This window comes from Tasmannia lanceolata, unplaced genomic scaffold, assembly GCF_043159265.1.
Source record: "Tasmannia lanceolata isolate RefF3 unplaced genomic scaffold, GAP_Taslan_0.1 ptg000005l, whole genome shotgun sequence".
Lineage (NCBI taxonomy): Eukaryota > Viridiplantae > Streptophyta > Magnoliopsida > Canellales > Winteraceae > Tasmannia > Tasmannia lanceolata.
In genome coordinates this window covers 21,080,854-21,097,776 of record NW_027518682.1, presented here as the reverse complement: position 1 = coordinate 21,097,776, position 16,923 = coordinate 21,080,854, and the positions used below count along the sequence as shown (strand labels likewise).

Sequence of the window (16,923 nt, the reverse complement as noted above, 5' to 3'; positions counted from 1 at the left end):
AACCGAAATTTCAGCCGAAATCCCAAAATTTTGTTAGAATTTCAATAAAGACCCACGAAACGTGGATTTTTTGGGCCAAAGGAATAAAAAATTAATATTTTTTTGCAAATTTCGCCGAAATTGACAAAAATTCCGAACCGAAATTTGGTACGTTTCGCCAATTACAGGTTTCGGTTTCGGTTTCGGTCTTGACCGAAATTTCGGATTTTGGACGAAATTTAAAACGTTGGTCATAAATGGACTTCGGTGATAAGTAAATGGGGGCGCCCTTTCATTTGATTTTTTGGAAGGGCATCCTTCAGTTTACACTTCCTCTTTGGGCGATGATATTTTCACCCTCCTTGAGTTCGCATTCGCCCCTCTTTTAATGTGATTTGACGTCAAAAAGCATTAAAGTTAGCTACTATTCACATTTTAAGGGGCGCGAATGCGTACTGGAGGAGGGGTGAAAATGTCATCGCCCTTCTTTTCCTCTTCTCCTCATTCAAATTCAGAGGAAGATAAAAGGGGGTGAAATTGGGTGCTAGATCAGCCAACAAGGCACGATAGACTTTACAATTTTTTTTAAAAGACCTATTTCTCCACGCTCAACTAAGGGTGTCAATTTTGGCCCAGGCTCGGAAGCTCACTCGAGCTCGGCTCGAAAAAAGCTTGGCTCGAATCCTTAACGAGCCGAGCCGAGCCAGCTCGCCAGGCTCGTTAAGCTTAACGAGCCGAGCCCGATTTAGGCCAGGCTCGGCTCGGCTCGTTAAGGCTCGTTAAGAATTTAATATATTTAAATATATATATTATATATTAATATATACACTAAAAGGGTTGTCTAGGGGTGGCCAACCGGTTCGGTTCTCGGTTCTCGGTCCCTTTTTTTTCGGTTCTCGGTTCCATGAACCGTAAGAACCGAACCGTAGTACACAGTAGGACCGAACCGAACCGGACCGAACATAATCGGTTCGGTCCGGTCCGGTTCTTCGGTTCTAATGGCTAATTATTAATTATTAATTATAATTTATAAAAACTTTTAATTAAAGTTATAATATAAGTTACTTTCTTATTATAATAATAGTATTAACTATTACTTATTAATATTATAAGTAATTTATATTATTAAGTATATGTATAATAGAAATATAAAAATATTATATATATATATATATATATATATATATATATTCAAAGTTCGGTTCTTCGGTTCCGGAACCGAACCGAGAACATTAGACCCGGAACCGAACCGAATAAGTTCGGTTCTTCATCAGTGGAACCGAACCGGACCAAAAGTATTTTTTTAGAGTTCGGTTCCGGTTCGGTTCTTCGGTTCTGGTTAGGTTCTGGCCACCCCTAGGGTTGTCCATGGAGTGAAAGGGGGAGGCAAAATATGTCACTTCATTTTTGGAACCCCATTTGTTACTTGGACCCCCCCCCCCCCCCCCCCATAGTGTAAAAGAAGTAGTCAAATTACACTAGATAGGGCTGTCCAGGGAAGACGAGGGGTGTGAACTTAATATCACCCGAGCTCGGTAAGGCTCGCGAGCCTGGCCGAGCCTGACCGAGCCCGAGCCGAGCTTTTGAGCTTAACGAGCCGAGCCGAGCTTTTGAGCTCGGCTCGGCTCGTTTACACCCCTACGCCCTCAACCATTGTTTGACGGGAAAAAAGCAGTTCTTTCACTCTTCTTTGGTAGGCCTTGTCAGTTTCTGTTCCAATAATCCGTTTGGGGCTCACAATCGGTGGTCACAATCTAAAACGAACAAGGTCTTAGTTTTTTTCTAGTTTTTTGTAAATCCAAACGGATATGTTCCTTAAAAAAATGTTTATTGGACTCCGCGGGATCCATTAGTGGATAATCACGTTTCTAGCCAAATGCAGTTGAGAACACTTTGATACATAAGGCTTGTTTATGGTTCCAAAAAAACATTGATTTTTGTAGTCCTTTTAGAGGATATCTATTTGCCTCATCATGTTTTACAAGATGAATGGTCGTGATTTCATATACATGTGTTCCCATGCTTTTTACAATTGATCCCGCAAGTGACTATTTTGCATCGTCATTCTAGTAGAAAAATAGCCAAAAGAACGATCACGTTCGTTGTCCCAATCCAATCGCGATTTAATGAATCTAAATTCCTAACCAATTGATCCAGGTTGATCAGAAAAAAGCATATTTAGGGCTTAGCTTAGAAAATTTTATTCATTGAAGTGTTTGCATGCATCCATTGTGTGAACGAGATTAGTCTCCAATGTAAAATTTAGATAAAATGAGTCACGATGATCTATTAGATCAACCATCCCAATCACAAAAAATGTGTATCCAGGGGTGTAAACTAGCCGAGCCAAGCCGAGCTTGGCCAGGTTCGGCTCGGCTCGTTAAGCTCAAAAGCTCAGACGAGGCTCGAGCTCGGCTGGCTCGGCTCGGCCAGGCTCGCGAGCCTTACCAAGCTCGGGTTATATCAAGTTCACACCCCTCATCTTCCCTGTACAACCGTATCTAGTGTAATTTGACTACTCTTTTTACACTACGGGGGTGGTCCGAGTAACAAATGGGGTTCCAAAAAAGAAGTGACATATTTTGTCTTCCCCTTTTCACTCCCTCGACAACCCTTTTAATGTATATATTAATATATAATATATATATATATATATATATATATATATATATATATATATTTTTAAATATATTAAATTCTTAACGAGCCTGGCCTAGCTCGGGCTCGGCTCATTAACCTTAATGAGCCTGGCCAACCGGCTTGGCTCGGCTTGTTAAGGATTCGAGCCGAGCTTTTTCCAAGCCGAGCTCGAGCAAGCTTCTGAGCCCGAGCCAAAATTGACACCCTTATGTGTATCACATGTACTGTTGCTGCCGGAACGTTCAAATTAACACTAGTGAAAATTAACAACAGCAATGACGGAGGAATTATCGTCCTGTTTTTCTGTTCCTTTAGCATTTCATTGATTTCAGGTGACTACAACCCTACAAGTAGGCCTGGCAAAATTGCCCGAACCGGGCCGAAACCGAACCGATAATTCGGTTTCGGTTTGGGTAAATCAAACCGATTCAAATTTCGGTTCGGTTTCGGTTCGGTAGAACCAAACCGATGTTCGGTAGAACCAAACCGATGTTCGGTTCGGTTCGGTTTCGGTTTGAACCCTTGCCGAACCGAAACACTAAAAGTATCAAAACATATTGATGGGGGTGGCATTTTAAAATTCAGGGGGTGCCTATTTCATTCGGTTACTTCTCTACACATATTACACACGTGTGATTAATTACCGCTTATTTCACCTCAGCCCTTACGATTAGGATCATCTGAACCGTAGAAATTAGGTCGTGGAGAAAACCCCAACGATATAGGGGAAAAAAAGGTCATTCTTCCTCTTGTAGTCTTGTTGCCTCTCTGTGAAACAGTGAAAGTCTGAAATCCTCGTCTGCAATTCCTTCTCGAAATCTCGGGTGTTCTCCTCACTCAAGCTTTTGCCTTTGCCCTCATCACCTCGTTGAAGCTTTTCCCTCCTTCCTAGGGTGTTCAAGTTAGTATTTTTTATTTGCAATGGACAAAAAAAAGAAATTTTAGATAAAAGAAATCTTTTCTTAACTTCTTCAAACAATTCCTACATATCAAACAGGGCCTTAAGGACTTAAGAAGAAGGGCCATGTTTGGATTGCAAGAAAAACATTTATGTTGGAAAATCTTATCTTGGATTATTTTTTCTCCGTCCACTATTTTGAGGGATATGATATGATTATGATTAATTTACAGGTTTCCATTTCCTGCAAAAAAACACAGCTTTTTGCTGCAACAGATAAAATTACAATTTCGCCCCCCTTTCTCTATTTTCGAGGCTTAAAATGAACTCTCTCTCGCTCTCTCTGCACGTTTCTCTGAGGAAAATGTCAATTCTTTCACCCTCAGATATTAATTATATTTACCATTTTACCACCTACTCAACGTGTCCTCTCTAGAAACAGAAATTAAGGATCTGGGTTTTAGGGTTTTGTATACCCTCTTTTTTTTTCTTACTTTAAAATTCTTTTCTTCCTTCATGGATTCAAGGACTGCATTTTAGAGGTACTTTTTTTGTTAGTATTTGTACATCACAAACTCACAGTTATCTTTGCTTCTTATTTTGGGTCTTGTGAAAAATGAAGACTTGAAGAGGTTTGGATTTTCTTCCAATTTTTTCAGTTTTCCTAATATTGGGTTCTGTTTTTGCACTGTCTTTGCAAATGGGTTTTGTTCTCTTTTTCTTTATTTTGCTTTTTGCATGAAGGAAAGTATCATTCCTTTTCTGTTTCTTTGTTTTGTTCTGATAGAAAATGTTCTTCTTCTTTTTTTTTGCTTTTGATATTGGATGAGGTTTTGTCTTTTTCTTCCCCATTTTGGTTGGAACCTTGTAGAAAATGGGAAGATTTGGAGAATCTCTGCTTTTTTTTAAATTTGGGTTTATTTTGCTTTTTAATGAAAATTACAGTTCCCTTTCTGGTTTTTTATATTTTGTTTTGATTCATTTGAGCTTCAGTAAATTTTGCCTTTTTTTTTCATTTCTGGTTTTGGGTGTTCTGAAAATTATGGAGGTGATTTCTTAATTTGTGTTTTTTGTTCCTTTTTTTTTTTGAATGGTTATGTTTTTTTGTTCTTTATTTTGCATTATACAGTGATTTCTGGTTTTGGGTGTTTTGAAAATGATGGAGGTGATTTCTGATTTATTTATTTTTTTGTTTTTTTTTTTTTTTTGAATGGCTATGTTTTTTTTTTGTTCTTTATTTTGCATAATACAGTGATTTCTGGTTTGCTCTAAAAAAATGATTAATTTACAGGGATATAATTATAAATTGAAGGTCCCTTTTAAGTAAAAATTGTGTAGGATTTGTACAGGTCATCTTTTTTCTTGTGTAAAAAATGTAGGAACTTTTGATGTTTGGGTGTTCAATGTACGGGTTCACTGTTGTTTTTCATCTGTGAATGCTAATCCGCAATCTAAACATAGTGTTAATTGATTTATTCACACAATATTCAGATTTATATTCGTATCTTACCAATTTAGATGTCGATTTTTCATTACGACTCTCTCGTGATTGCCTAAGAATTAATTTGAATTTCAATGTGCCTCAATATCATTGATTCTGTTATGAATCTAGAATCATTTGATCACTGCATGACCTGCAATTGCTATATTCGTCATGTTATGAATATTTAAAGTAATTTTTTATCTTTTTTTCTTTTTTAGAGTACGTATTATTGAACATTAGTGTTGTTCAAAGTTCAAATTTTCTGTTTGTTTTCTTCTCCTATTCTGTGAATTTCATGGCGAAAGAGATTAGAGATAAAAGAAAAAGAAAGGAAAGTTTGTGTAAATTTCCGATTATTTTAGTCACTTCTCTTTTCTTTTGTAATTCTGATACATGTTTTTTATGGATTGCAAAATCCGGTGCATTCTCGTTTTAACTCTATGTGTTCATATTGGCTTTACCAGGGCTGCACATCTAACAACTAGACTTGTGTCTAAGACATAGTTGAATCCTACTCGATCTTCAATCCGTGCCTAAGGTAATATTCTTATCCTGTCTCTAATTCACAAGTATAGAACTGTAAATGAAGCTTCTTAGAGTATTGTAAGTCTAATAATTTTTGCTCAACCTTTCCTAACTTTGTAGGAAGATGAGTTCGCAAAGTCCTCCAATTGAGACTACTCAGGAAGTTGTTCGTAGCCCACGTCGTGCTCGCATCCCCCGCCCGGAAAAAAGGAATCTATCTTATCAAGGATCTTCAAGCCAACCAGTGGCTAAGTATATAATCTCACTTTTTAGAACCTTATTATGTTGTTTTAGAAGTAGAATGACATAAGAGTTTTTAGATACATTTGAAGAATCTGTTTATTTTCTTTTGTTACAGTCATTTTGATTCTGTGGAAATGAATGTGCCTATTAATGTTGATGAAGATGATATTCCAATATCTGATAAAGGTGCCTATGATAATTCCTTGAATTTGAGATCAAAAGTGTGGATCGATTTTAGGAAAGAAAAAAAGGAAGATGGGTCTAAATGGGCTTATTGCAAACATTGCAATAAAAAATACGCAGGAAGTAGTAGAGTTGGAACTAGTAGTTTGAGTAACCATTTAAAGACATGCTTTGCTTATAAAAAGAGCAAGAGACAAAAGCTTGATGTGGGCCAACAGATTCTTAAAATGGGGAGAAAAAGATTGATGGGAGTGTTGATATTAGTTTTTTTGAGTTCAATCAACAAATAAGCTGTGATGATTTTACTCGGATGGTTATTTATCATGAATATCTCTTTTCTATTTCCGATCATTTTTTTTTTAGAATTTTTCTCAGAAATCTTCAGCCGATGTTTAAGTTGTTACTCGGAATACTGTGAAAGCAGATTGTCTGAAAATGTATGAAATTGAAAAGAAGAACATTTATGAGGAACTTGAGAACCTTCCTTGTAAAGTAAGTCTAACATCGGATATGTGGACTTCAAGAACCATGGAAGGTTACTTATGCTTAACGTGTCATTTCATTGATAATGATTGGAAGCTTCAAAAGAAAATTTTTAACTTCATAAATGTTGAAACTCCTCACACGGGTGAAGAGATCTCTAAGTCAATTAGTGCTAAACTTTATGATTGGAACATTGATAATAAAGTCTTTAGTATCACCTTGGATAATTGTACTACTAATGATGTTGTCATTCGGGAGATGTTGAAAGTATTCCACCCAAAGAAATCTCTTATCTCGAATGGAGAGTTTCTTCATGTTAGGTGTTGTGCACATATCTTAAACCTCATTGTTCAAGATGGTTTAGGATATCTTCGTGAAAGCATCCACAATATTCGTGAAAGTATCAAGTTTGTTAAATCTTCACAAGCTAGATTGGAGAGGTTCAAAAAAATTACAAATCAAGTTCGGTCTCCTAAAAGCTCCATTTTTTATGATGTGCCTACTAGATGGAATTCCACATACTTGATGCTTGTTAACACTCTTAAATTCAAGGAAGCTTTTAATCGTATGGCTGAATTTGATACGAAGTACACTTGTGCACCGTCAGAATATGAATGGAATCTTGCAGAGATGATTGTTGGTTGTTTGAAATTATTTTATGATGTTACGAAGGATTTCTGGTTGTCGATATCCCACATCAAATCTCTATTTCAATGATATTTGTGATATATATCTTGCTTTGAAGAAATGGAATACTAGTGAAGTTAATTGCATTAGCAACATGGCCACGTCAATGCTTGAAAATTTTGAGAAGTATTGGGGAATTACTAGCATTATATTGGGGATTGCTTCCATTTTAGATCCTCGATATAAAATGAAATTGATTCAATACTTCTTTCGAGAAATTTATTCAGAGGAAAGAAAGATGAATATTGAGAATGTGAAGAATGCATTATTTCGTCTTTATGATGCATACGTGAAAAAATATGATAGACATGATATAATTCCACAATGGCATGTTTCCACATCGATTGCAACTTCCTCGACATCAAATTCCAACTTGGCAAAACTTGCTGTTTTTGTTATGGAAACTACCGAGGAGACACCACAAAAATCTGAATTAGAACTCTATTTGGACGAAAAAGTGCATCCTGGAGCAGGGATTGAAGATGGTACTTTTGATATATTGTCTTGGTGGAAATTAAATGGTCGAAAGTATCCAATAGTTGCTCAAATTGCTCATGATGATCTAGCCATTCCGATCTCTACTGTTGCTTCTGAAAGTGCATTTAGCACAGGAGGTCGAGTTCTTGATGAGTATAGGAGTAGCTCGAAACCAAGTACTGTAGAAGCTTTAATTTATACTCAAGATTGGTTGAAGGCTAAAGGAAATGGTAATGTTTTTTCTTTACTTAATAAGTTTTTTTATGATTTATCATTTTTTAACTAAGTAAATTCTTTTGATATATTTATGCTTTATTTTTCATAGGGATCGCACATCTCGGGTCGATTGATGCATATTCAACTATTACCTCGGCTTCTACAATTGATAGTGAATATGATAGTCATTTAATTGAATCATTGGATGATGAATCAACGATTGGATGATGGTAGGTAATTTTAAGCATTAGTAATGTTGCATCTTTTCAACATGGAATGTGTTATGGGTGGGATGGAAGAGTGTTTATTAGTAATAACTACTTGTTAGTGTTTATGTTCATACTTATGTTTGTTCGTCTTCTTTTCTTAAGTCATCTTATTGGTGTTGTTTCTGTTGTGCTGTTGTTCTAGATGCAATACATGTCACCATTCTCACAGGGACGGATGAGGAAATGGCTGGGGAAGACGTATGATTTTAGTCATATGTAATGTTACATTTTAATTTCTCTAAAAATAAAAGGAATCTATTTTATGTTTTCCATAATGTCCACCCCTCTTTTTTGTCTTTTTATGGAAACAATATATGTGGAGTTACTTATTTGATGTCTGCACCATTTACACCCTAAATTTGATATAGTGGGTAATTAGGATTTATTTGATGGCTGCACCATTTTGTATGCTGCTTGATGCCAGAGCCAATTGCGGTCTATGACTTGACGTGGGAAAAGAAATTCGTACATCTCTTTTTTAGACTTTTCTCTTTTGTATGTAATGACTAGTCATCATATAGTAGTGCTGTGATAATAGAGTGTATGTGTGCCATGCTACATAAATGTGGGTGGGTTGCATCTTTTCGGATTTCTGGATGTGTACAATGGTTCTTTTAGTTGTGGGGATGTCTGTAACCTTGTGAAGATTGGTAGAATCTTTCCTTGATATCATGGCAATATTTTTCAGGTAGTATATTCTATCGTTGTGTTTTGTTGAAGGCAGCTCAACAAATGCCAATATTTTTTTATGCTTGATTCATAACATAAGTGGGGCTTATCAATTATCATTTTACATCAGATGTTAAGGTGAGCACATCATTTTACAGCCATAGCATGGGAGGCCTCACATTTTACATCTCATGTTTTCTATATGGTAGGGCCCAATATAAACCCATGCGTATGATGGGGCCCATCATTTTATACCATCAGTGGGCTCACAATTTCCACCAAAACCCATGTTTTCATAAGGTGATTACCATCCATGCCAACCAAATCCATTAATAGGGTGGGCCCTCCATTTTCACCTCATGTTTTTAATGGAAAGGAGCCAATTATTTTACACCCCGAAAGAAACCGAAACCGAAATTCTCAAATCAGTTCGGTTTGGTTCGGTTTGGCCATTCAGAATTTCGGTTCGGTTCGGTTTCGGTTTGGAGTGTAGGATGGTTCGGTTCGATTCGGTTTGGGGGTCAAACCGAGCCGAAACCGAACCACTGCCACCCCTACCTACAACCACCATCTTTTTGCATTTGACATGACAGAAACAAGGCTTCATGGTATAAAGCAGAAAGCGATTTTTATGGCATTGGAAACTAATGATAGTGGCACCCATTTTAACTTTCCATGTAAAAACACAAGTCAAACGGTCTACATTTACTCTTTTCTTTCTCTCAATTCTACTTTCCTCCTAACCCTTTCTTCGTTGCCACGTCATTCCCCCGAGTGATTTCACCTCATAATTGAGCCTTAAGAAGAGGGTCATTTTCCTTTTCCATTGTTAAGCACGGACACAAAACCATGTGAAACAATCAGGTCCTTGCGAGAGAGGAGGAATGTGAATAGGGTATTTTCTTGGTTTTCTCTTGTGATGAGAAATAAATGGGTTGTTTTCCCTTGGGTTGCTCTTATGTACGATCTTAGTTGAGAGCACCAGCAAATGATTATAGTTATTGGATTTTGTGTCAATCCTGTTCTAATCATGTAATTTTAACTTCTCATATATATAGTGGAAGATCATGTTCTCGTTCAGTAGGCATATTGTCTAAACCATGTAAAATCTCAATGTGTGCGTTTTGTTATTTGTTTCTTATCTACTATTTCTTGTATGATTGACTCGGTGTTCATCCGTTGGATTCCTCAACAATAAACTAATCACAGCCCACCCTTAAATTAATGGCAATTATATACATCGATGGTTTTACAGGTTCCCAACTGAGTAGATAATTTCCTCATATCCCCCAACCACTCCCACACAATTTCGGGTGCAAGTCATATGCAAATGGTTTACATTAATGTGAAAGTGATCGCATGTAGGTACACAGACCCAACCTGTTCCATGTGACCCCACATTTTCATAATATCCTCAATAGAAAAATAGTAAGGATCATGCCAAGAACCCATTGTACTCCAAGCTTGTAAACAAAACTGAAGTGCTCTTTGAAAAAGACCAAACTCTTTGCAAGGACTTTAGGAGGGAAGGTTGGTGAAGAGGTAGCTGGGAAGGTCATCCACACAAAGAAACCACCAAACCCACAAGCCAAATTCAACTTCACATTACTGTGATAATTAATACTCTGTCAAAAAGGATGCCTCCCCCAAATGTTATCATGATACCCTCCTTTGCGTTTCAAACTGCAGAAGGCACTAATTATAGAGATTAGCAAATTAAGCAAGAGATGATCATCTTGGGAACCTAACCGAATGATCCTAGCCATCCAAACAACATGTTAGAGTTGAGGCGTGTCACAGTCTGGTCCATAGATATTAAGCGCTCTATTATTTAATCGAGTCAGAAAACGAGTTATGGACCCACTGCCAGGTGTGTCACAATGTGGTCCATAGATATTGTCGGCGATCATAGGTTCGGCCTATTGCCACATGTGCCTTGGATCTCTTGCCAGTGAATCCTATGCTCACTTTCTTTCTATGTAAAATGGGTGCAAAACAATTTTTTGCTAAAAATGACCTAAAATTTGTTTTAGGCCGATCTTAAGATTTAGATCAATGGCTAGAATCATCCGATCAAGTGAGATTAGTAGCCAATGTGTCCGATCAGACATATGGATCCAATGGAGTAACGGCCGTGAGCCGTGCCCGGTCAAATTATGTTGCGTTCTTCAGCGCTAGAATTCTCTGTCGAGACACGTGTGTGAAGAATTCCCGTGACAGTAACCTCTCTGGGACATTTTTTAAAGGATAAATTGTTAATTACAAAAGTACCACTCTCTTTAAATAGGGTAGACACAGATGAACAACCTCTAAACAAGCGTTGTTATTGTATCGTTTTCCAATTTAAAACGTATAGGTGGCACTTCCGTAGTATCCTCCAGAATCAATGGTAAATATTGTTTCCACGGTGTACACGAGAGCAAAACAAAATAAAGCCTTTTAAATTCCAAACCCCCAACTTTTAGTACCAAACGCCCTCTCTCTCTGTCTAAATTCCTCTCGATGGTAGCCTCCTGTTTTAGCCTCACCTCCTTCTACGGCAACTATCTCCGGCGGTCATTCATCTCCGCCGGATTAGAACCCAAAACCATATCAATAGATGGAGGAGAAACCACCATGCACTGTTGGACCCCCAAATCGCACGGAAAACCGCCTCTGATACTAATCCACGGATTCGGACCGTCCGCTTACTGGCAATGGCGGTACCAGGTCAAATCCCTTTCCTCCGATTTCGATCTCTACGTTCCAGACCTTATCTTCTTCGGAAAATCCACAACCCTCTCAAAGGAACGATCCGAGGTTTTCCAGGCGGTTTCGGTCGGAAAACTGATGGAAAAGCTTGGAATCGAGCGGTTTTCCGTTATCGGAACGAGCTATGGAGGTTTCGTGTCGTATAATTTGGCAAGGATGTATCCTGAAAGAGTGGAGAAGGTGGTTATAGCGAGTTCGGGTATTAATAAGAATCGGAGAGATAACGAGGAGCTTCTTGAACGGGCCAAGGTGGAGAATATTCAGGATCTGATGCTTCCGAGTTCTCCGACTCAGTTACGGACTCTGTTTCGGCTCTCCGTTTTCAAGCCACCGTCGAGAGTGCCGGATTTTCTTCTTAATGACGTTATCCACGTAAGTTTGGGCGATGATTTTTTCACCTCCACTGTAGGATAATACGCCCCTCTGTTAACGTGATTTGACGTAAAAAGCGTTAAAATTCTGCATAATTCACGTTAAATTGGGGGCGATTATCCTACAGTGGGGCGAAAAAATTATCTCCCCGTAAGTTTTTGAGAAAACTGTTTAATCATCCGCATCCACTCATTCCTTTTGGTTACTGATATTGGCACTACCATGTTTTAATAATCACGCGAACTCAGCTTGGCTTTTCGGCTTTAATTAGCTTCTTAGAGCTTTCGACAGCTGTTTAAAAGATAAATGACAAAATTATTTAGTGTAATTATCAAAATATTGTAGTGCTGATATCAGTAGTGATCATTTTTCATCGATTTGGCTCTAACTTGATCGTACTGACGTAACGCTGGTGGTAGCCCCGTAATTAGTCCAAAAATCCTCCCTCTGATGATACGATCCCAAGATTTAAAATTGTCCTGTGATAGAACATTCTAGGCCATCGATTGGATCCTCAAGATTGTTATTTTGTATGGATTTTGGGCTACTATGGCTGAGCCCAGCAGAGATAAATTTTTCATCATTTTGGTGGGCCCCGTCCTGGATTGGCTCGTGGCTCCCAACAGACGGTTAAGATTGTTCTGTTGGTGGCAAATTTTGGACAAGTAGGCCAAAGTTGCATAGTGGGGCCCGGCTGATGAGATTAAACTGGCATTTCTTGTTGGTGGTTCCTACGTGTTGATTCTACCTTAAATATTTATGACCCTTGGTTTTGGTAAGGGTGGTCACAAGTTTGGTGCCCACTCATACACCAAACCAAGGAAAAATTGGGCATCTGTTTTCTATAATTTTTTGCCTTTGCATTTTTAAATTTGCAATTACTGCGCAGACCCTTTTCATGGAAAATAGAGAGCAGAAGTTGGAACTGCTCATGGGATTCGACATTGGAAAGGACGACAATGTTCAGATTTCTCCTCTCCAACAGGTAAAATAGAGATCTTTGTACTCTATCTCATACGAAATTTTGTTGGAGGGAGACCGCTTTTACTAATGTTTTTCATATGATTGTAGGAGGTCCTAATCGTATGGGGAGAGCATGACAAGATATTTCCTTTGGAGAAGGCTTATGAGCTTAAGAAGTAAGTCTTTCTCTCTCCCCCGACTAGGGGTGTTCATTATTCGGTTTTAACTGAATCGATTCGGTTATTCGGTTAGGTTTTTTGCTAATTCGGTTCGGTTTCGGTTTTTATTTTTGGTTAATTCGGTTATTCGGTTTCAGTTATGGTTATCTCAGTTATGGTTATCTCGGGAAAATTTTTTGGTTAAACGAATAACCGAAATTAACCAAAAATAAAAACATTATTTTAAAAAAAAATGGTGTATGGGCACCCCGTAGGATGATCCAAACTGTCCATTTGATTTTATCACAACTTCAATAGGTTGTGCCTAAAAACCCGTTTCAATATATTCATCATAGCCCTCTGATCAAACAGTCCAAATAGATTTTATTTGTCTTTTTCTATCACTATTCGGTTATAACAGAATAACCGAATTTCTAATCGGTTCAGTTTTCGTAAAATTCGGTTCGGTTTCGGTTTTCAAAATTTGATAACCGAAATTATTTCGGTTATCAAATTTTAGTTATTTCGGTTCGGTTATAACCGATTGAACACCCCTGCCCCAACATACACATATTGTAGAACAATGAGATACGGCAACTGAGTGTAGTGGGTCCCATAGTTTAATGATCTGGCCGTCCATGTGATCGGTCTTGCTTTGGGTATTCTATAGTCCAAAAGTCGCCAATTATGAAATCCCAACTTCAAATAACCTGTATTTTTTGACCTTCCATTTTCAATGACAAAAGTCATACATGTCAGATAAACAGCCAAAAGTGGGGCCAACGAGCATATGTTAATGAGAAGCGATATAGCCCCCTTTTCTTACCCAGGCCGCCCCTTTCTAATGCATCTAGGACTACTCTTTTTACACTAGCATTTCCCTTTCTTAATTCATAATTAACGTCGCTATGTGGTGGGCCCGCGATTGATACATTGCATTTGTGTGTTTGGTGGATTCTAAATGCAGGTCCCTTGGGGAGAAGGTTAGATTGGAAGTGATGAAGAACACCTCGCATGTGCCCCAGAATGAAAATCCAACTCGGTTTAATGACATTGTAAAGAACTTCTTAATGGGCTCTCCTAAATCTTCATTGTAGCCAAGATCTTGGTTTGGATTTTAATGGCAATTAATATGAGTTTGGTGGTTGCTTTTTAAATATGTAATTCTTTAACCCAGTGTTTAATAATTATTTTCATCGAAAATGTATATGCATTCTAAGTATAGTTGGGAGCATTTTGTAAGATATAGCATTGTTTTGATGTACGGCATGGACCTACTTCCACATTGGGTCCATGAAGATTGATGCCCATCATATGTCTGGCCTACCTCCCTTGATCCCACTTTCATCTGCTGACTTGTAATGAGTCGATGAACCCATTTGTGTTGATTTTGCACGCTTCAATCTTGTCAATGAGTCGATGAACCCATTTGTGTTGACTTATAATGCACCCTTAGATCAGCTGCCTTGATCTAAAGGCACGTATGGCATATGTGGAATGCATCATGGTTTGTTTTCGTCGAGATGAGATCATCTTGCTACTAGTCTCCCCTACACTTTTTATAAGAATCGTGATAAATTGGACAGTTATTTGGTGCATTCAAAGTATTGCTTTAATTTAAAATTTAGTATAATGTAAGCTTAATACCAACTGCACATTAAAAATATTTATGTAATCAAATTATAAAAATGTACTGCACAATTTGTTTCTTTAAGAACATTGGATAATACCCTATTTCTTTTACTTGGGACATCCCCTCCTCTAGTGTTAAAAGAACATAGATACACCGGAGGGGGCTGCCCCAAGTAAAAAAGGGGCCTAAAATATATATATATATATAGTGCAATAAGAAAATGATTTGATATTCGTAAAAAAAATAGGAAAGTGATCAGTGTATGTTAAATTACTATGCTCTCTTGGGCACACCATTGTACATAGCCACGTGTCTTAATGTGCAGATGGGTGAATTATCTCTTTGCCTTTGGTTGAGTTCCCCTAGCATATCTCGTAAAAATACATACATATTTTTGTTTTGAAATGGCGAAAATATATCAATAAAAGAAAAGGGGGGACCGAGATGGACCACACCTGAATATACAGGAATCTAAAAAAGAAAGAAAAATTATAAAATAATTATCACGAAGGAAGAAAATCAAACCACTCCAACTTCAAACGACTAACTCCACCCCTAGCCAAACCATCCGCCTTCCCATTAGTAGACCTTCGCACATGATTAAACAAAATACTTAAACCCGAGATTAAATCTTCTATTTTATCAAAAATAAAAGAAAATCTCCATAGAGGCAACACCGCCCTACTTAACCATTGAACCACATTGAGTGAATCACCCTCCACAATAGTTTTATCTATGCTCTCTATCAATCCTTTTGATACCTTGATAAGCCGCCTTCACTTCGGCCTCCGAAGCATTACATATCCCCAGAGGGCCAGAATATGCCCACACAACTCCACCACAATCATTACGAAACACACCTCCAACCCCGGCTATCCCGGATTTTCAAGACTCGAACCATCAAAATTAATTTTAAGCAATCCACAGGGAGGCTCCCACCATTGAGCAATCCGAGGCCTATTATCCCTACTAAAACAAACTTCCCTCCACCCCTCCCGTAGGTAAAAGGCCGATACAAAACAGAAAGATGATGACGTCTCGCCCAGTAGTGCAATAATTTTTATGTAAACCCAACACGGAGATTTTGCTATCCCCTCAAAAACTCTATAGTTTATCTCTTTCCAAATCACCGACCACGTCGCAAGCAAACAAATATTCCAAATACATACATATTTTGTTAGGTTTAGCCCCCCTGTCCCTTCCATATCTCGTTACAGTATGCATACATGTATTTCACACGGAAAAATGTTATATTCACCCTTTTTTAGCTTTTATGCCACCCGTGTAGTGTAAAAAGGTAGTCTCGTTAATCCACCAGAGGGTGCTGGCCTGAGGAAGAAATGGGGGCAACCATATCACTTCCCTTCTTAATTGGATTATCATGTATTTACTATGATTGGATTACGAGCAATTATCTTGCAAGAGCGAGTTTGACTCAGCCTTTCCATGGATATTATTATTTTCTTAATACAACTATTTCACAAAATTAAGAAAAAAGGAGCTCATTCCACCCACCTAGAACCTTAGGTCATGGTTGGTTGGGCTGTAAGTTTTATCACAGCTCTATTTTGGGTTGCTGTTTTATTTTCAAGTTTTTTTTTTCCAACCACTTACTGATTGATTCTCGTCATGTTGAATCATGAACCCGATTTGATCTGGTTAGTCCCCTACTTTTATGAACTGTTGATCGTCGCCAGGATTTAAACATAAGGGGGCAGGTTATAAATAAGGCTGGGCCCAATTGAGTTGGGCCTATTAGAAGTTTGGCCCAACTCAACAGGGGCAGCTGCCCGCCTTATGCTACATGTAGCTCCGCCCATTATCATGCTTGTTAGTTAATGGATAATTAAAGTCATTAAATAGTTGGGACCAAATGGTACGAAGGATGATCAAATGGTATGAATATTTGAATGATTGAATAGGAACACAAGATGATTACGAAAGAAACATATAAATAAAATTTGACTGTCAAATCGATTCAATTTCTTGAACTCATCAGATTTTGTCTTATTCATTTAATTTATCCCAAGTGGCTGCTTTCACACGCAACAACCAGCCGCAAAATGCCTTTCCGCGATGTTCCCTAGCTAATCCCCCCCCCCCTCCCCCCCCCCAAAAAAAAAAGAAAGTATACACAAAAATGGATATTGGTAGGGCTGCAACCCGAGCCGGGTTTTACCCGACCCGCATCGACCCGACCCGAAAATAGCTTGGGTTGGGTTCAGGTTTCATGGGTTTCGGGTCGAGCCGGGTTGAGCATCCAAAAGCCCGCATGAATCTCGGGTCGAGCCGGG

At 38.2% G+C, this 16,923-nt stretch overlaps 2 protein-coding genes and 1 long non-coding RNA gene across 3 annotated transcripts; all 3 read left to right on the top strand.

Annotated features, from left to right (window-relative positions):
* The first annotated feature begins 3,331 nt into the window (after positions 1–3,331).
* LOC143876836 (uncharacterized) lies at positions 3,332–5,784 on the top strand. The gene is made up of 3 exons (XR_013250482.1): positions 3,332–3,520; positions 5,465–5,538; positions 5,646–5,784. It is a non-coding gene; the product is annotated as an uncharacterized LOC143876836 (long non-coding RNA).
* Positions 5,785–7,215: 1,431 nt separating this feature from the next.
* Positions 7,216–8,042, top strand: LOC143876419 (zinc finger BED domain-containing protein RICESLEEPER 1-like). Its single transcript, XM_077378114.1, has 2 exons — positions 7,216–7,828; positions 7,924–8,042. Exons 1-2 carry the CDS (start codon positions 7,216–7,218, stop codon positions 8,040–8,042), a joined length of 732 nt encoding a protein of 243 aa, XP_077234229.1.
* A 3,125-nt stretch (positions 8,043–11,167) lies between these two features.
* LOC143877926 (uncharacterized) lies at positions 11,168–14,238 on the top strand. Its single transcript, XM_077380251.1, has 4 exons — positions 11,168–11,875; positions 12,765–12,860; positions 12,947–13,014; positions 13,964–14,238. Exons 1-4 carry the CDS (start codon positions 11,255–11,257, stop codon positions 14,091–14,093), a joined length of 915 nt encoding a protein of 304 aa, XP_077236366.1. The 5' UTR covers positions 11,168–11,254; the 3' UTR covers positions 14,094–14,238.
* The last annotated feature ends 2,685 nt before the right edge of the window (positions 14,239–16,923 follow it).

What these genes read in the sequence shown, in the direction of transcription:
- LOC143877926 (XM_077380251.1), top strand. Translation starts at nt 11,255, where the DNA reads ATGGTAGCCTCCTGTTTTAGCCTCACCTCCTTCTACGGCAACTATCTC. An exon ending in TTCTTAATGACGTTATCCAC is followed by an intron (nt 11,876 to 12,764) that starts GTAAGTTTGGGC and finishes ATTACTGCGCAG; the next exon opens with ACCCTTTTCATGGAAAATAG. An exon ending in AAGGCTTATGAGCTTAAGAA is followed by an intron (nt 13,015 to 13,963) that starts GTAAGTCTTTCT and finishes TTCTAAATGCAG; the next exon opens with GTCCCTTGGGGAGAAGGTTA.
- LOC143876419 (XM_077378114.1), top strand. Translation starts at nt 7,216, where the DNA reads ATGGCCACGTCAATGCTTGAAAATTTTGAGAAGTATTGGGGAATTACT. An exon ending in GTTGAAGGCTAAAGGAAATG is followed by an intron (nt 7,829 to 7,923) that starts GTAATGTTTTTT and finishes TATTTTTCATAG; the next exon opens with GGATCGCACATCTCGGGTCG.